Genomic DNA, 19,884 nt, shown 5'->3' with positions numbered 1-19,884 from the left:
GCTCCCGAGTCACTCCTTCTCTCTCCCCGTCTTCATTTATCTTCGCCTCTTTTTCTCTTTGATGTGCAGGTTCTTCAGGAGGAGACGGCCATTCCGGGTAGCGACCTGAACCTCATGTATCTGAGTTCGCGGGCGGCTGGCTACCGTCCAGTGCTCAAGGTGACCATGACCCAAGCCACCATCCCCTTTAACCTCATGAAGGTGCACTTGATGGTGGCAGTGGTGGGACGCCTCTTTCAGAAGTGGTTCCCCGCGGAACCCAATCTGTCCTACACCTTCATCTGGGACAAAACGGACGCATACAACCAAAGAGTCTATGGCCTGTCAGAAGCTGTGGGTGAGTAAACAAACTATACGTATACAGTATATAAATAAAACAAAGCAGTTATGATTAAGGCAAACAAGTGCACAGAAAGCTTTTTTTTTTTTCTTACCTCTAAAAGATTTTTTTTTTCACTCTGGCATTTTTTATGCTGACTGTATTTTGTAGTATGATTACCCATCAACAAAACCACAGAGAACAACATAGCTCGTTCTGTTCTGAGGAAGGTCAAGGCGAATCTGTGGCTTTGTTTTTCACTTAAGCATTGAGAAAGACGGCCAGCTGCTGATGACAGCGCTTCAGTTTATTTTCAGCTGATGATGTGGCAGCCAGTATAGGCCAGACTAAACTAGACATGCTTTTCAGCGCCTCACATAAACAAAAGATGTTGAACCATAAAAGACAGGGCTTTTTTTTTTCACTAAATCAGAAATGCACTTTGCCTTTATAAAGTGAACAGTGTAAAATTGTAAATAGGTTAGCTAGGTCTCACGAGTATTGATTGGCTTTCACCTTCTCATCAGGCTTTGGTTTGCCAATTGCATTAAGCCGGTAATTTGTTGCCCAACGAATAGCAGTGCGCTTATTGATTCTTCCTGGGGGACATAAGGTCACTTTCTTAATATGATCGGCTGAAAACAGTTCTACATTTAAAATGATTTGCACCTGGTGAAGCAGCGCAGATCTGTTATAAGATTTACGAAAGTTATGATAGAGACACTACAGTGTTCAGGCTGGCTGCAGTAAAGATCAATTGATACCGTGTAGAACATCTGATTAGGCCTGGCAACGACTGCGGTTTATCAGCTCAATGTTTATGTAATGATTTATCTGCATGCCTCTTAATGTGTTGTTTAGACTTAGTCTGTATTGATTACTTTGCACTGGTTCTCAAGAAGGCTGCATTTGATATGATGTTTATACAATACATTTGCATGCATGAACAACAGCAATCTCTCTCTCTCTCTCTGTCTCTCTGAAGTGTCTGTGGGATTTGAGTATGAGTCCTGTTTGGATTTGATCCTGTGGGAGAAAAGAACAGCCATTCTGCAAGGTTACGAACTTGACGCCTCAAACATGGGAGGATGGACGCTGGACAAACACCACATTTTGGATGTTCAGAATGGTAAGCCCACCTCTAAACTTTGACTTCTCCAGTGAATAACACAAATATCTCACTCCTACACTGATTTAATATGCACAGCTCATTGATCTTGGCAATCAGCTGAAATCACGTTTTTGCCCACGCACTCCCAAATTTAAACAAAAATCAATTTAAACACATTTGCCTTTCCTCCTCTAAATAAGGTCCATTATCTGCCTGTTAATAGTTATTAACATGAGATAAGGTTTAAAACCTTTAATAGGGAGTAAATGAGCGCTCATTAGTGTCATTGCTTTTAAATGGCGTTGATGAAGTGGAGTTGGAGCGGCACATCGTTCTTATTGTCTCAAGCATGCCAATGAAGAGACATTTGACATTTCCATGTTAGTGACCTTCACCTAGATGAAGCAGTCTGGAGTGCTCTCTGCAGCAAACATTTATGGCCACCTGTCATTGGGGAAAGACTGCCTTGATGAATTCTTACGCAGTCTCATCCCTCGTCTTGGCTTTAAAAGGGTGATCAGCAGAGGTTGTCCCCATGTACCTTGCTTAAAGGTTGAACCTGTTTATTCACCACCCTTGAGCCCTTATAAGGGGATATGATGAACAGTTCTTAGTTTCCATAGCCCTGTAATGATAGTGGCGAGAGAACTCCAGGGTTAAATGTTTGTTTTAAGCTCCTACTGAAACTGAAATGGCTACCATTTCGTTTCAGTAAAGACGTTTACCACTAATTAAGCATCTTGTCATCTTTTACTCACCTTCGTGTCATTCCGGACCAGAATTATTTTTACAAAAAAAGTAATTCATACAATTTACATTTCTTGTCTTCTGAAGCCGTTCTATTGGTTTGAGTGATGAACAGACCAAAATATGTTATTCACAAATCTCTTCCTCGTTACTGTAGGGCTTAAATATAAAATGCACATGTTTAATCAATACAACTTTTGTAGTTTATTGCAGAGCTTCAGTAGAGGGGCTAGTGGCCTACATTTTGGTCTGTTTCTATGGTATGGATTCAGAAGTCCTTGAATATATATTGTATATTTAGCACAATGCTTTATACGGAAGTCTGTGAGATCTGACACATAGAAAAAGAACAGACTTTAGTGAGAGAAAAATAAAACTGTTCCTCACTGGGACAGCCGCAGACAGTGATGGACAGCCAGGAGCTGGTGGATTCATGAGGGCAGGCCATATATTACGCAGTGAAGTGGGCCGCTGATGGAGGTATGTGCAGTGTAATGATCGTGGAAATTAACTCCCTGGAGCGAAACACGGAGGGCATTGACGAATTGTACTAGACCGCTTATCTTAATCTGAGAGTGTAGTATGGATTATAGATTTAAAATATATAGAATTTGTGTTTAACAGATTAACAGACAATTATTATTTATAAATCAACATAAGACCTTTTCCTTCATTTCCTCTGACAGAGTTATTATCATAAACTAAAACTAAGATAAAAACTGTTGATTGAATAACAGAGTAAACTAACTATAACAGAATAAGACTGAAAACAAAGGTTGAGAAGTTAACTGAAACAAAATAATCAACACAAATACATAATGATTTGTGTAGTCATGAAGCACTCATCACATGTCAGAAGAATGTGACCTGTCTGTCTGTGTGGGAGAACTCATCCCACAGGCAATATGGCATGATGAGATGCCAATAACATTTTCTGATACCGACACAAATGAATTTGCAGTGACTGGTGGGAAATGGCACAGCTCTCTTCATTCTGTTAGAAACATTTAACTTTGATTTAGCTTTTGTTGCAGTGATTTTATTTTTTACTTTGATTCAAAGTATTTTTTTTAATGTTTTGTTTTATGTATTTAAAAGTTCTAACTCTTATGAAGCTTTGTTTCTTTGTAAATAAAATGCTGAACATTCATTTGCAAAAAAATAAAATACTATTCAATTCAATTCAATTCAAATTTATTTGTATAGTGCTTTTCACAATACATACAGAAAGTGCATACTATAGGATGGCCGCAAAGTCAGCCCTAGTTGCCCAGGCCCTCTTTTTTTTTTTTTTTTTTTTTTTGGTTTATGGCATCTTGATTGACACTAAGTCCTCTTTACATCACTGGCCGAGAGCCAACTGTTCATCTTTCATCTCCTTGCCTGTTGCCCTTGCATTGCCCCTGCAGCAGCCCCTATACCTCCTGATCCGCAGTATATCTTACTACCTGGTGATTAAGGTGTCTTCCCCACCTAGTGTATCCCAGAATGCACTGCTGCAGTCTATTCAAGCTTTCATGGATGTCATTGATTCATGATTGTGGATTCTTAGTTCCACAGTTCAAGCCCCGAATAGTCAGTGCTTTCCAGTGTGTGTGTATGTGTGTGTGTGTGTGTGTGAGAGAGAGAGAGAGAGAGAGAGAGAGAGAGAGAAAAGTTGAGTGAGATTTCATAATAATAATGTTGTTGTTTTTTTAACTTAATCTAAAACTATTAAAAAATTGTTTTGTGTAAATATTAAATATTGAATTATATATATATATATATATATATATATATATATATATATATATGAGCCCTGAATAGTCAGTGCTTTCCAGTGTGTGTGTGTGTGTGAGAGAGAGAGAGAGAAGTTGAGTGAGATTTCATAATAATAATGTTGTTGTTTTTAACTTAATCTAAAACTATTAAAAAAATGTTTTGTGTAATTGAAAATAAAATAAAAAGATGAAAATTAAATATTGAATTAAATATATATATATATATATATATATATAATATAAATGCTTTAATTTTTCTGTTCAGTTTTGAAATTAAATAAAATTAAAGGATTTAAATAGAATTGAAAAACATATATTTAATAACAAATGACAAAAGCTAATAACAGAATGACTAAAACTTAAAAATGTAAGTGAAAACTGGAAATGTATTAATAAAGGTTTTTTCAAAACATTAAAAAGTTGTATAATATATTAATACCAAATAATAATATTATTATTTTATTTATAGCATTTTAGGCAAACACTTTTTGGTTGCACTTTATTTTACAGTACGTGCACTTTCAATTTACTAACAGACAGAAATACTGAGTAACATCATGGGTTAAGGTTAGGTTTAGCGGTAGGTTCGGGGTTAATTAGTTAGCTAGTTATTAGTTTGAGTCATTACTACAATAAGTACATAGTATGTACTTGCAAAACAGGACTGTAAAATAAAGTGCCTGCCACTATTTTCCTGTGCAATGTTTAGTATGAGTAGGATCTGTCTCACATCACTCTTCCAGAAGAGCACACTGCCATTTGAGACCACTACTGTCAGTAGTCTCCAAATGGCTGCAACGACCTAATAGAAATTAATAGTAGCTATCCAGATCCATAAATGTTGAACATTTAGTGTGTGCAGCAAGGGAGCTACAATGCATGTTATTGTAAGTGTCCATCTGAAATCTGCCTAGCTGTAAGCTTTAGGCCTAAACGTCTTTCAGTGTGTCTATATTCTTGTCTAGAACGTAATAAGACCAGTATGGTCCTCTGAGGTTTGGTTAAGTGTAGGAGTGTTTGTTTGCATTAGCTTCCCGTCTCTGGTGACCTCACCCTGTCACCACACTTTTCATGCTGTCTCACGGAGAAAACACATGCATGCTTGCATCCAGACAACGCCCAGCCACAAACTAAAACACACACTCTCACTATTTTAGCGTTCTCCATCTGTTCACATCCACAGTCTTTTCTAAAGCAACTAAGTTAATCTACAGTCAGCTGGTCATTATCGCAAAATAAACCCTGACAGGTTGATCAGGACCCGACAGGAAGCGAAAACATTACACTAGCACTGTGTAGGAAATATTTGCCAGATATATGGTTTAGTGATCATTATATAAAAGTATTTGATTGCACAATTCGGCATAAAAATTTGTACAGTATCCACTGGCATCTAGACCAGGGCTGATTTAATATTATATATTTTTTATATTTAAGATAGGTGTTGACTCATGCATAAACAATGATAAATTATTATGAGTGGCTCTTGGAGCTCATTATGCCTTTATGCTGAGCAGGGAAGTGGACCGGTTCAAAAAACAAATTCAAAAACAGGAACACAAATGAAAACTAAAATTTACTACAGTTTAAAAACTAAACTTAAGTTTAATCGTTCTGAACAGATACACTAAATTGACGCTAACTGGTTGATAACATTATTTTAACTGGTTAATTACATTATTTTATAGTTCATTTATAGTTATCTTTACATTTTAGTCATCAAAATAGTCATCAAAGATGAGGGTATAGGATCCTCCCAGCCAAAGCTGTGGTGTCTGAAAATTAAAAAAATATATATTAATAATAATCAGTGAGCCCAATTTGAAATGAATATTAAAAGGTAAGATTAGATGTTGTAACTTTCCCATAATATTTTTATACATTTAGATACCAATGTATGGCAGAAGGCCATGTGACTGAATCTGATCAAATGTACTGTTTGGAGGTTCAGGGTTTTCCTCTTTAAGTCTGGACTAACTTTTATATTTTTCTTAAAATAAGTAATCTACTAAAAACAATTGAACAATTTTTATAATAATCAAATAAAAAGTTAAATAGTAATTTCAATGTTTTTTTTTTTTTGTCCTTGCCATCTACAAATAATTTCCCCAACTATAACATTATTTATTACGTAATGTTCTTTATATACTGATTAATACGTCTAATGTTAAATGTAGATAGAAAAAGTATTTTCACAAACATGGTTTGAACGATACATTGCACTCTAATTACTTGCGCTATAGTACGTCTATTCTTGCAGTGCTAGCAATAAACACGTTGAAAATAATGCACTATAAACCGAATCTCAAAGTAGGCTTTTATTAAGCAAATAAAGGAGTGAACTACTTAATCACTGCAAACAGATATTTAGGCACGATTTAAGTTAAATGTGCAATAGCATGTACACAAAACACTTAAAATTTAGTAAATCTTAATGAAAATGTCAGATTAAACAGTTTATATTCTAAAATCTATGTTTAAGCTTTGTTCTGTGTAAATTAAATAACATTTGGATGTAAATGGTCCTCTTCCTGACATAAATGCAACATTGGCATCTTCATCTTAAAAAAAAAAACTGAATTTCCATTGATGGCACACTACAAGCAAGCAGTACAATAGGCTTTTATCCACCAAAATTTCAGATTGGTCACATGACAACTTCTTAGCAAATAAGATTGGGGGAGGCATTAGGAAATTTAATACAAAAGTTAATTTACTTACAAAATATCGATTAAAATAACCACATTATATGCATCTTTACATTTGGGTTGAAAATATTATTAATTAAAAGAGATATTTAATCAAATCTTTCATTCACTATGGGGGTGTAACGTACGGACAGAGACGGTCGGATCCATGTGCAGCACTTTATTCAAACAAGCAGACATGAACACAGGCAAACACTTAAACAAAGGGGCAATCCAGAAACTCGTGGTCAAAACAGGCAATGGTCGAGGCAGGCAGCACAGGTTCGTGAACAGTCCAGGAAACAGGCAAGGGTCAAGAGTCCAGGGAAACACGGAGACACAGAACAGGGAAGAACGCTCGGAATTGCACGCTTACAGTGTAACAAGACTTCGCAAGGGACACAGGGAAAACTCAGGCTTAAATAAGGAACTCAATAACCAATAATGAAACACAGCTGAACATAATGAAACACAAAGAGTCCATGGGGAAACAAACATGGGGAGAGGGTGCCCTCTAGTGGCTCTCGAGGGCACCACGGCTGCTGATCGTCACATAACCCCCCCTCTAAGGAGCGGCTTCCAGACGCTCCTAAGAGCTCCGGGGGGAGGACAACGGGGGCTGGGATGGAGGGCCAGGCCCATGGAGAGGCAGGAGGCCAGGCACATGGAGAGGCCTGGGGCCGTGGAGCGTGGGTGACCAGGAAGGAGCAGGACATGATGGCGGCCAGGGCGGAGCAGACACAGGCGAGGTCCATGACAGCCTCGCCTCCATGGCCCTCACGGACTCAGAGGTCCATGTCAGGATCACCTCCATGGCCCCCACGGAGTACCTACTGCCCCCCCCCAAAAAATACTTGGGGAAATTCACGGGAGGAGCCTCTGGGTGGTGAACTGGTACAGGAAAGGCCTCCCGGAGCTTGAAGGGTGCAGGCAGAGCGAGGCGCAGAGGCGGGGCCGGCAGAGCGAGGCGCAGAGGCGGGGCCGGCAGAGCGCGGCGCAGAGGCGGGGCCGGCAGAGCGAGGCGCAGAGGCGGGGCCGGCAGAGCGAGGCGCAGAGGCGGGGCCGGCAGGGCGAGGCGCAGAGGCGGGGCCGGCAGGGCGAGGCGCAGAGGCGGGGCCGGCAGGGCGAGGCGCAGAGGCGGGACCGGCAGGGCGAGGCGCAGAGGCGGGGCCGGCAGGGCGAGGCGCAGAGGCGGGGCTGGCAGGGCGAGGAGCAGAGGCGGGGCTGGCAGGGCGAGGAGCAGAGGCGGGGCCGGCAGAGCGAGGAGTCTGGGCACGCTCACCGGGGCCTGGCGAACCAAACGAGTCCTCCTTCTCCTCCTCCTGCGGCGGCGCGTCACAGGGCTAGACACACTCGCTGGACTGAACAACTCACTCACTTGAACTGGAGATGCAGCGCTCACTTGAAGAGGAGATGCAGCGCTCACCTGAAGAGGAGATGCAGCGCTCACCTGAAGAGGAGATGCAGCGCTCACCTGAAGAGGAGATGCAGCGCTCACTTGAAGAGGAGATGCAGCGCTCACTTGAAGAGGAGATGCAGCGCTCACTTGAAGAGGAGCTTCAGCGCTCACTTGAAGAGGAGATTCAGCGCTCACTTGAAGAGGAGACTCGCTCACTTGAACTGAAGATTCGGCACTCACTTGAACTGAAGACTCAGCCCTCACTTGAACTGGAGATTCACTGGACAAACTAAATTCAACACTGGACACACTTGATTCACTCGGCTCAGCACTTGACTCACTTGACTCGGCACTTGATTCACTCAGCTCGCTATTTGACTCACTTGATTCAGCTGGCACGCGCTCAAACTCCGGTTCGACCCGCGACACCTCCGCTGTCTTAGGAACAGCACTTTTAACAGGGCCAGTGCGGGATACGGGCTCGAGGGGTCCGACATGATGAGTGGTTTTGGCAGGAACGATATGGTTAGAAGCTCCTCTGACGGTCCTTAAGGGAGGATCAAACAGTTTAGCGAGCTGAGGCTTATGCGGCGTGCGGAGTGAGTGAGAGAAATCCGCCGCATACGAAACTCCCCGGCGCAGGGAAAAGAGCAGTTCCTCGAGACCCTCCTTTTCTGCGGGGAGTTCAAAAGCCTTTCTGAACAGGGCGGTAAACACGTCGAAAGGAGGAAACGACATCCGACCTGGTTTCCAAAACGTGCCTGCCCACTCCAGAGCCTTTCCAGTCAACAGTGAGCAGATGAAAGAAACGCGGTCGGTATCCGAGGCGTATAACTGGGGCCGATGACTCATGTACCAACTGCACTGCTGCAGAAATCCTTCACACGCTTCAGGTGAGCCATTAAACTTCTCGGGAAACGGCGTACTGGAATTACTGCATGCGGTACTCACACTGGGTTGCGGTGGAACAGGTGCAGCGGGGGTTTGGGCTTGATTAGCCGCTGTGCTTGAGCTCTGCGGAGACCATGATTGCACGGAGCTAGCTAGTTCCTCGAGGAGAGAAGTTAGTCTCGCCAGCTGAGAACTATGAGAGGCTAGCATTGAAGAGCGGGTCTTGACCACGGCGGATAGATGCAGAAAGTCTGCTGGATCCTCGTTTGGCGAAGTCTTCTGTAACGTACGGACAGAGACGGTCGGATCCATGTGCAGCACTTTATTCAAACAAGCAGACATGAACACAGGCAAACACTTAAACAAAAGGGGCAATCCAGAAACTCGTGGTCAAAACAGGCAATGGTCGAGGCAGGCAGCACAGGTTCGTGAACAGTCCAGGAAACAGGCAAGGGTCAAGAGTCCAGGGAAACACGGAGACACAGAACAGGGAAGAACGCTCGGAATTGCACGCTTACAGTGTAACAAGACTTCGCAAGGGACACAGGGAAAACTCAGGCTTAAATAAGGAACTCAATAACCAATAATGAAACACAGCTGAACATAATGAAACACAAAGAGTCCATGGGGAAACAAACATGGGGAGAGGGTGCCCTCTAGTGGCTCTCGAGGGCACCACGGCTGCTGATCGTCACAGGGGGGCCCATGGTCTGTGTTCAGCTTTGGGTGTCCACATACCACAGCTAGCGTAGTGCTGGTTTCAGTCACGCATTTTATCTTAAAGAGCTCATTCGCTAAATACCCTTGCTTATGAAAAGCCCCCTTACTTTCTCTACCACCTGCTGCTATAATATAGAGTATGTGTGCACTTTAGTCCTGTCAACAATCACACATTTTTCTGTGATTAATCAGACTTAACATTAAAGTTTTTCATATATTTTGATGGTGTAAAAATATATGAAAATTTATGATACCAGTACTGACAGTGTTGTCTCTATTGCATTTTTTTTTTTTTTTCAATTGTGGCCATTAGTTATAGCCATTGAACAGTACAGTATAATTGAAAGCCATTATTTTAAGTTTTTTAAAAACTATAAAAAAAAATGTTTAACATAAGCCCATTGTAATGTCATATTTACCTGTGCCCTTTAATACATCAGGGCTCAACGCTAAGTTTTTTTTTTTTTGTTGTTTGTTTGTTTTGTTTTTTCTACTGGCCCAAGAAGAACAGTTGCAACCTTGACCCATGTAAACGGTGCTTTAAGATTTTCAGGAAGATCTAACATGTAATTATACAGAATTTGAATAATCAAACACTATAGTCTTCACTGCATAAATTATAAATTGAATTATAGATTGATCTTTATTAAAGCTACAAAAGCTATTCAGTCAAGAGAGGTGAGTGATTTTGTCTTTGGTTTACATCAATGACAAAACAGTAGCAGGTTTCTTAGGCTGCTGTCACTTTAATACCTGATGTACTGTACATGGCGCGGATATAAAAAAAAACGGATCCTACGTTAAATATTTGAACTGGTTAATTTTGACAGCCCCAGGGCGTGTGTGTTTGTGTGTGCTCCACTTTAACCTTCGTCCACATGCACACACACAAAAGTGGCGTTATCACATTTGGAGTCCATCTTTACATCTCACTCCGTCACGTTGTTTTTCAATTTTTACCTGAAGGCCGCTGCACCCACGTTTGCCTCTCACCTCTCACACAAAAGCACTCACACATTCACCACAGCAAATTCAGCTGCACTAGACTTTACTGCCCTTTCTAAATCCCATTGAGTTTAGCTTTAGTCATGTGCAGGCATGTAATGCAACTTTGAATCGGGCTGCATGAGCCAAGCACGCCTCGCTCTCTGATGTGGACCACCGCTGCCTACGGGGTTTACCTGCATCCTCTCTCACTCGCTCTCACCATCTCAGCCTCCGATTCCTTTCATCTGCCCTTATCGGGCCCTGTCAGTGCTCAGCCACTGTACCTCCCCTCCCTCCACCTAACAGCAGGAGGTCAGGGGGAGAGAGATTCAGACACCTCTCTTTGGGACCGCAATTATTCCAGTCAGGAAATCTTCAAAGACAGAGTGTTTGATTGAGGAAGAGCATGTTCGCAGATTTCCTCCTTGATTTCTCTGCAGTGCCGCATGCATTGTAAAGTCACTCTGGGTCAAAAATAAATAAATGAAGAGTTCAGATGCAAAAGCCTCTAAATGCCATTTGAAATTTTCTTCTTTATTGATGATTTTTTATCAAACTTGTATATTTAAGTTCAGTAATTTTACTTAAATAACAATTAATAGGTAATTATCATTGCCATTTAAGTGAAATCACTGAACTTAAATATACAAGCTTGATAAAAATGATCATTCTAGAAGAAAAATTCAAATGGCACTTAGAGGCTTTTGCATCTGAACTCTTCAAATAAATAAATAAATAAATATACCATCCCCTGCTTTTCACTAGTTTTGTCCTGACTCTAAACACACTCTTTTTCCCATTATTCAAATTGAATAATCGGGAAGGAGTTACTCCATGAAATATTAATGACCAAAAAAAAAAAAAAAATGGCATAGAGATGTGAGAAATGAACACACAGGGAGAGGCGAAATGATTAAATTAAATTGATTTTGGTAATCCTCGATGACCACTAATCGCACTCTCTCTGCACACACACCCACACGCTACACGTGTCTCTGCAAAGATTTATTGCCGCTTTTCCATACAGAAATTTTTTTTCCCCCCAAATAGGCTGACACAGTGACTATGACTGTACAGATAAAAAAAAATCCTTTGAGAAATGATGTATTGCTTCAAAATACCAAAAGGCCTGGAATCAAAAGAAAACAATACATAAAGGACTTTTTTATTTAATGCAGCAAAGTTTTCTGTATAATACAATCTTGTTTAAATATATCTCACATATATTTGCAGTTTTACCAGATTCTTACAAAAGGGAGGGAAATGGAGTAGAAGCGAGACATGAAATGGTACGCTGAGAGAAAGAAAAGGAGGAGGTGACGGATGGTTTGTGAGGCGTAAATGGAAGAAAATTGAGTAGACTTCAGCTCTAGCTCTGTAATCTCATTCAGTTTCGGACCCAGCATAAACACAGCAGCTATAAACTCCAATTCAGCCTTTTATTGGCAAATCACTGCTTTCCACTCATGCCCTGTCCCCCTCTGTCGGATTTATATATAAACACACATCACGCATATCAAAGGAACATGTACACACAATCATTATGAGATGAGGGCTGTCTCTCTACATGCCTGAATAAATAATCCAGTACGCCCTACATTGTGAGCCGTTCTCAATTTGGGGGCCGTCATAACTCGTGTACAGTATGTGTAATTGAAGACATTCATTGTTGTGCACGTGGGTGTATGCGTATCCGCTTGCACTATTATTCACAAGCCCTTGTTCGGCTGATCAAACAGGTGCGGTGTGGGTTTCATTACTGTAATGCAACCACGAGTAATTTGCGTGAAGGAGCGACTCATGCGCATGGCTCCGATTAGCCATTGAAAATGTGTTTTTATTTATTCACGTGTTGGAGCGACCTTCCTCCGAGAAGTCGTGGGTCTCTCCCAGGGCCAACGAGCATCCTTTGTCCAATTTGTCTTTGTTGGCGGAGGATCGCTACAGAGTAGCCTAAATGTAGTTTAGCCCTCCATCTACGAACCTCCATCCCTCTCGCTCTTCCGGCCAATCCCTCGGTCAATGGCTTAATCGATGGTGGGTGGTTGATCAGAGGAGGAGGTATATTGAGATTTATGGGGACGTTTAGACCGCGATGCGGCTGCTGTGTGGACCGGTGCCCAAGCACACCCGAGAGGGGGCTTAAGATGGCGTCATTGATCTCACTCATAATTAGCGCACAGAGGAGCTAGATGCAGAATTCCAGCACGTTGCCCGATGTGAATAATTTAGCGAGCACAGCATGAAGTCATCCTTTGAAGTGCAGCTTTGAAGACCCCCCCCCCCCCACCAAAGTCTCGAACACCCCGCCGTTTTCAAAGCAACTCACAATAAGCAGCTAACTGTGATCGCGAGGGCGCTTTTAGAAAACATTATATTGACTTGGACACTTTGAGTTCACCTGCACACTTTGACTCGACATGCGCAAGAACACTTTCTCTCTCCCAAATACTTCTGGTTCCGTCCAGTCTTATTTTTAACAGACAAACGCATTTGCGAAGAATGTACAAAGTTTTTTTTACAGTGTGCTTACTACAGAGGCAGCATTTTAAGGCATCACAGACTCACCCAAGATGGTGGACGAGGTGAGGGAAATATTAATTATAAATAAACATATATTTTATTCACTACTGACAAGTAATTAAAATGAATAATTTTACCCAGTATTTGTGTGAGTTCGTGATTCAAACTGTAATGGAATCAATTGAGTCAAGTGTATAGTGCTATTTGTGTGGCAAGCAAGTTGCTACCAATGTAGCGCACTCCAAAACGGACACTTTTGAGGTTCTATGACGGTTCGGATGTAGACAGTGTCGCAGCTACTTTTGGGAACACAATTTCTCCCTCTCTGTGGGAGGGGTTGTGCTGAGAAGGCAGTAGGAAGTTAGTGGAGTTCACAGTTGACGGGAGACTTGTGGTGGACTCTAATTTGAGCACTCACAGTGGATGACAGCGGTTTGTGGTGGCACATGTTATTTCTGCTCTGTCTACGAATTGCTTGTCTTTCCCTGATCCCCTCCATCTCCTCTCCCTCTCTCTCTCTTTCTCTCTCTCTCAGTCTTGTTTGCTTTCTCTATGGGACCGAGAGCCAGCAACCCCATTAAATTCAGCATTCTGTATGAAATTGTGAGGCCTGGGTTAGCAGGTGTCATGTATCCTCTGCTCTCTTAGCTGGCTCTTGCCATTAAATGTGATGTGTGTGCTTCTTCTAAGAATAGAAATGTAAATATAAACTCTACCTGTCTCTGGGAGTAGGCCTTTAGAATATTTACTTTTTCCTTTTAACATTTAAAATCACATATTCCTTATTTCTGGGCTTTCGTAAGTGTCAATGTGGGGTGATTAATCTAGTATTTGAGGATTCTCTTGTTTCTGTTTGCTTAATAAACTGTGTTAATGTAGTGCTGTATGACATTTATGCAGTATTGACCTACTCAAATGAATGGAGAAAACATGCTGAAGCAACATGCTTTACATTTCAAAAACTAGTGGTTAAAATTTAACGTTTTTTTCCCACCGTGAAAGCTGGTATTCAATATCTTATAAATTCCTTATTGACAATAGCTGCACATTTATTAAAATTTCAAAGGCTTGCTTACTCGTTTTAAGTTGTAATCTTTAAAACATGATGATGGTACAGACTTCACTATTTGAAGAATTTTTATTAGAACCTATTAGTGGTAAGTTAGATGTCAACAAACAGATATGCTCGTATACAAAATGTGAATGTACCGGTGAGCACGTACAGTAGGTGCTGATGCTTGTCTTTCCTCCTCCAACATTTGCAATTCACTTTCATATTACATGATGATATTGCTATCTATAAATGCACACTTTAGTGATGGTTCCTGCTGACCCTCCTCTCCTGGTGCCCCCTTGATCCTAACCAGCATTAAAGAAAGATCAAAAACACTTCATACCTTTTTTCCCCCTCTCTAGGGTCTGATAAAAGACCCCCCGTCTTCTACTTTTTGATAACCAGAGGCTGGATCTCTTCTGCCTGTAACAGGCTTCAGTCACCATGTTTCTCAAAAAGTTGACAAGAAATTTTGTAAGAACCGTTTTTGGAGGGATAGAGGGGAAATTTTGCTAATTGCGCAGGGCTTATAAAGTTGAATGATAGTTGTAGGGCATGTGCCCTTATTTTAACTTTATAATTTAGTGCTACTAACATTGGTTATTTTTGTATACCTATTCACATATTGTCTGCTATTTGCTATTTGTATACAATTCCTGCCTCTATACAATAAAATAAGTACTGATTATGCTGCTGTCTGAGGAACAATAACGGGAAACGACCAGCGGTGGTGGGGTTTAGCATGTAGGGTCGATCAGGTGTTGCTATTAGTGCACCATTAAAATATCCTGAGGGAGAATATTAAAGGACAACATCAAGGATCTAATCCAAACCAAGCTCATCACACAGCCCAAACTGTGGCATTTCCACACTGCGTTGCACACACACAGATATACAGCGAGACTATCATAAACACATTCATGCTATTCCCCCAAATACTGTATAGCCTACTTGAACTTACAAGCATTCAAAATGGCTGTGGCTATAAGATTAACCACGGTGTATAATCGTGTATCACCGATAGAAAAACTGGAAAATAAACTTTAGTTGCAATGAATAATAACTCGTTCACACACAGTTTAGTGACAGTCAGCGAAATAGTTTTAACAGTGGGAATCATGTCAGTATTAGTTTTTCATTTTGAATTTATACTAGGGAACAAAAACAAAAAGACATATTAAAGATTTAAAGATAACTTATTGTGATGCACCCTACAGTCATTTCATCATGTGATTTGATTTAATGATTTTCTTAAGTTGCCTGTGCCATATAATCATTCTAGCAGCATGTGTTTGGGCTGTTTATCGATTCTGAACTGCTGCCAGATTTTCCCTTTTCTCGCTGCTGAATATATTAACAGTAGAATTATCAGAATGCTGCGTTACTATAAAGCAGACAGTTTTGTGATCCAGTCTGAAAATGGCAACACCCTTTAATAACATTACATTAAGGAGCAAATTATCTGAGAATAAATATTCAAAAGCAAAAATTAATTACTGTTTAAGAAATGCTAATACGTAAGATAAGAAGCAGTTATGTTTTCCTAATTGTTCGTAACGTTAGTTTGATATGTTTCCTGAGTTTATTTCTGCCTAATTTATATAATTAAAATGATTTAAAAAATACTAATTTAATATCCTATTTAGCCAAAGGTATAGATAAAGAGGTCGAATATTGAATAAACTCCACAGATCTCTTGATGTGCATGGGATTTATGGGTTATTATAGCAGTAATGAGATATTGCATAGATAAACTCTCTTCTCATTTACTGAATGGGTATAATTACATTTTTACAGATTTTTTGTCTTTTGCTTTGATTGCTTTATGATTGGTTTAGGGTGGTCTAGTTGTTAAAAAGTCAGGTTGATAACTGAAAGCGGTTTTCCGTGACATTTCTGTCTGTGAGCAATTGCTGCTGGGGGAAATGTCAGGTGTACACATTATGATGTCTGTGTGTATATATATATATTAGAGTACTGGATTAATGTTACATTATAAAAATCCCAGGATATTCATTAGATCATGATATGAATTTTTAATTTAGCTTCTCCATCTTTCCAAAATCAGCTATATTATGATATACTCACCCACACCACCCTCTCTTCTTGTCCTGCAGGCATCCTGTACAAAGGCAACGGTGAGAACATCTTCGTCTCCCAGCAGCCTCCAGTGATCAGCACCATTATGGGAAATGGGCGCAGGCGCAGTATCTCCTGCCCCAGCTGTAATGGTCAGGCTGATGGCAACAAACTACTGGCTCCAGTGGCCCTCGCCTGTGGATCTGATGGCAGCCTGTTTGTCGGTGACTTCAACTACATCAGACGCATCTTTCCCTCAGGAAACGTTACCAGTGTTATGGAGCTGAGGTAAGAAACGCGAGCTAGTAAAAGAGGAATGAAAGGAAATTAAAAGAGGTATAAAAGACAGTCTGATGTAGCCTTTGTGCTAATGATATGAATACTTTATGTTGTTTGACTGTAAAATGGGGCACTCAGCCCAGTAAAAGGCTCATGTGGTCTGAAAAGAACGTGCTGACAGTGACGGAGTTCTCGTCTATGCAGGGTGACTCATTACCGGCGCTCTCAACCCCATATTCCCATACCTCGCTTTTTTATGATCCAACACAAGCCTTCTATTGAGCTCGTCCAGCCCACATCAAAGGCTGTGTGTGTGTGTGGCTGTTTATTTACTGAGCTCAGAGAAATAACAGTGTTTATCTCTCAGAGTTTGTCTGCCAACCCAACTAAACTACGTTTTTTATTTCTTCAAAGAGCGTAATCACTGAGATTTTTAATATGGCAGTAAAGATTATCATTTCAGCAAGTACGTTTATTTTTTATTGAATGTAGTTGTATTTTTGTTGATTATAGGGAATTTATTTGCTACCTAAATTGATTGTGGAGGAGTTCCTTTTCAGTTTCAGTTGACATTCAAAAACTCAAATCTCATCGTTACAGCAGTTTAGCCAAAAGTTAAAACACCACTGCTAGTCCTCTAATGATCAAATGTTCATTTAAGCTAAACAAATTGTGTAATCATTAAAGAAGTGACGAATTGCATGTTTTTTTTTTTGTTTTGTTTTTTGTGGAACCCTAACTATACGTTCACACTGCCACCGACTTGAGCGTCAAAGAAGCTCTGGCCGCTCTGTTAACACAGTCTCATCCCAAAAAGTCATATAACTGACGTATTGGGACGTCTTTTGACCATACGTCAATATCCACCTTTTTAGGGCCCCCTTAAACGTCCGGGGCCGTCATACAACTGACGCTTTACCTTTAACGTCAGTTAGGTGACGGGTTAGGTTTAGGGTTAGGTTTAGGTCTGGGGTAGAGTTAGGATTCCATAACCTCATCTACTGACGTTTAAGGGGGCCCTAAAAAGGCGAATATTGACGTATGGTCAAAAGACGTCCCAAAACGTCAGTTATATGACGTCTTGGGATGAGACCGGGTTGGTTCTGTCAAGGACGCTTGTAAAAAAAAGTATGGGGAAGCTTGTTGATGCTTTGGATGCTTTGATCGCTCTGACGTTGCAGGGAGAATAGAAGTGTCACAACATACACAGAAGTGTAATAAACAGAAAAAAAAACAAGCAATACATAAAGAAACCTTTCATAATTACAGCATTTTTATAACCGTTTTGGTCACATTTGGTCGGAAAAAAATAGTTAGCTATTATTATTATTATTTGCGGTCACCATGAGCAAATTAATTGCATTCCCGCTTTAAAACGAGTGTTCGTAAATATTTCAAATAAAAGTTGCGCTCATGCGGTCCGTATAAGCAAACAACGTCATGTCATAAATGATACGAAACCAGTAGGAATCATAGCAACGGCGATTATTAGCTTCTCTTCCATTTACTCGGAACTAATGTTTTGGTAGGAACGAAAGTTTACATTTCCGGCATTTCCGATTGGTTGCTGGCGTTTTGCCGCTGAACCGCGTCACAGCTCATTACCATAAAGTTGAGCTTCTTTCAACTATCTCATTGATGCTCAAAACGCTCAAAACGCCCAAAACGCGACGCCGATGGATTTGACACTCCTTGCAGTTGAGAGAAGCCAGCTTCCATTGAAAATGAATGACTTCCGGCCGCTTTGAAAGCTCAAGTCGGCGGCGGTGTGAACGTACGGTAAAGGAGTTATTTGTGTATGCCCGGATGCTCTTCTTCAGTCCATCAAAGTGAATGATTAACTGGGCTGTCAGAAGCTCAACAGCCCCAGTCTCCAGTCACTTTCATTGTATAGAAAAGAGCAGCATGTAAAAAAAGAACTCTTTTTGTGTTCCTCAGAAGATAACAAAAAAAGCCTACATTTTTGGAGTGACATGAGGGTTAGTAAATGATGACAGATTTTCCCTTTAACAGGAAAGTGTCACCAAAAAGCACTGTCAAATGTGCCACTCTGTAATAGAAAGATTGGTTTTGATTGTTCAGTGTCCATATAAAAAAAGAAAGAAATTGTGGTTTCATTTTAACTTACATGAGTGCAACATGCCTATATTCATTTAATAATCTAAACTATCTCAAAAATTCAAACTGTATTCTCTCCTGGCTGTGATCACAGTGTGTGAGTAATCAAAACATCATGAAATGCAGAGGTGCAGAACTGATACATTACAACCATGAGGTGAACACATGCACCCTCTTCTTTCAAGCCTCAAGACCTGCCATTTCCTTTCCTTAGATCTAGAGTGGTCTCACACATCCACACAGAGACGTGTAGATATTCTTTCAAAGTGCTCTCAGGGTTCCTCTATATGAAATCAGAGCCGTGTCTCGGGTCTTTTATAGACTCTCGCTGAAACGATCATAAATTCTTCCCTCACACTCGCCGGGGCCTAGAGGGCCCTCCATGTCACTCTCCGCTCTCCTACAGCACCTCATTTAGCCATTGCGGTGATACATGACCACTACCTCTTATCGCCTTTCTTTCCTTATCTCTTATTTCTTTTCTCTTTCCCCTTAAATCGTCTGTCTCGTCCTTTTAGCCGCCTCTCGTTTTCCATCTCATGTTTTCCGTGCCTGTGTCTTTCTGTCATTGACACTTACTGTATTTTAACCTTATCTTATGATCTTCTTTTCATTCCATCTGCCCCGAACTTGATACCCACACACAAAAAATGCGCACTCATACGAGTTCTCTAGAAATGGCCCAGCACTTAACAGGTTTCAGTATCATCTTTGTGTGTCTGCTGCTCCTGTAAATTAGATTCCTTCATTAAAGCACTTAAACACATGGATGTAGAAAATGAAATGGTGGTCCTCTGTGTGACATATTCACAGCGTGGCTTCTGTGCGGCTAAAGGCAATGTTTAAGGAATTGCTTTTCATTGTCTGGGACACAATCAATTTGCTATTATGGGCCAGTTAACCTCAGCATGTGCTGTGAGCTCATACTGTTCTTTAGTTCCCAGGTGGAATATTCACACATCCAACTCTGTTAAACCTGACAAAGTACAGTTAACAGCCCATCTCGCTGTGTTATTTCCTTCCTATGTGATTAATATATACACACCTGTTTTTTTTTTCTCTTTCTTAACAAGATGTATGTGTTTAACACTCTCTCCCCTTTCTCATCTCTCTTGCTTTTTCTTTTTTCCTCTGCTATCCTAAGAAATAAAGATTTCAGACATAGGTAAGCCATCTCATTGATGCACTGCTCCTTCCATTCGGGTGCAGT

At 40.8% G+C, this 19,884-nt stretch overlaps 1 protein-coding gene across 11 annotated transcripts in view; it reads left to right on the top strand.

Moving 5' to 3' along the window:
• The window catches only part of tenm3 (teneurin transmembrane protein 3), a 343,805-nt gene that overhangs the window by 304,871 nt on the left and 19,050 nt on the right, over window positions 1-19,884 (top strand). For 8 of the 11 annotated variants that reach the window (XM_089132127.1, XM_089132131.1, XM_089132129.1 and 5 more), the window contains 4 exons: window positions 70-337; window positions 1,305-1,448; window positions 16,316-16,565; window positions 19,819-19,839. In XM_089132127.1, coding sequence (XP_088988253.1) covers window positions 70-337; window positions 1,305-1,448; window positions 16,316-16,565; window positions 19,819-19,839 — 683 coding nt within the window. The remainder of the gene's footprint in view (window positions 1-69; window positions 338-1,304; window positions 1,449-16,315; window positions 16,566-19,818; window positions 19,840-19,884) is intronic. The other 3 variants (XM_089132128.1, XM_089132133.1, XM_039681467.2) reach the window with 1 other exon arrangement.

The sequence above is a fragment of the Pimephales promelas genome, chromosome 6 (genome assembly GCF_988280905.1).
Source record: "Pimephales promelas chromosome 6, fPimPro1.hap1.1, whole genome shotgun sequence".
NCBI lineage: Eukaryota > Metazoa > Chordata > Actinopteri > Cypriniformes > Leuciscidae > Pimephales > Pimephales promelas.
The sequence above is the reverse complement of the archived record's forward strand: the minus strand, read 5'-3'. Positions and strand labels throughout refer to the sequence as shown.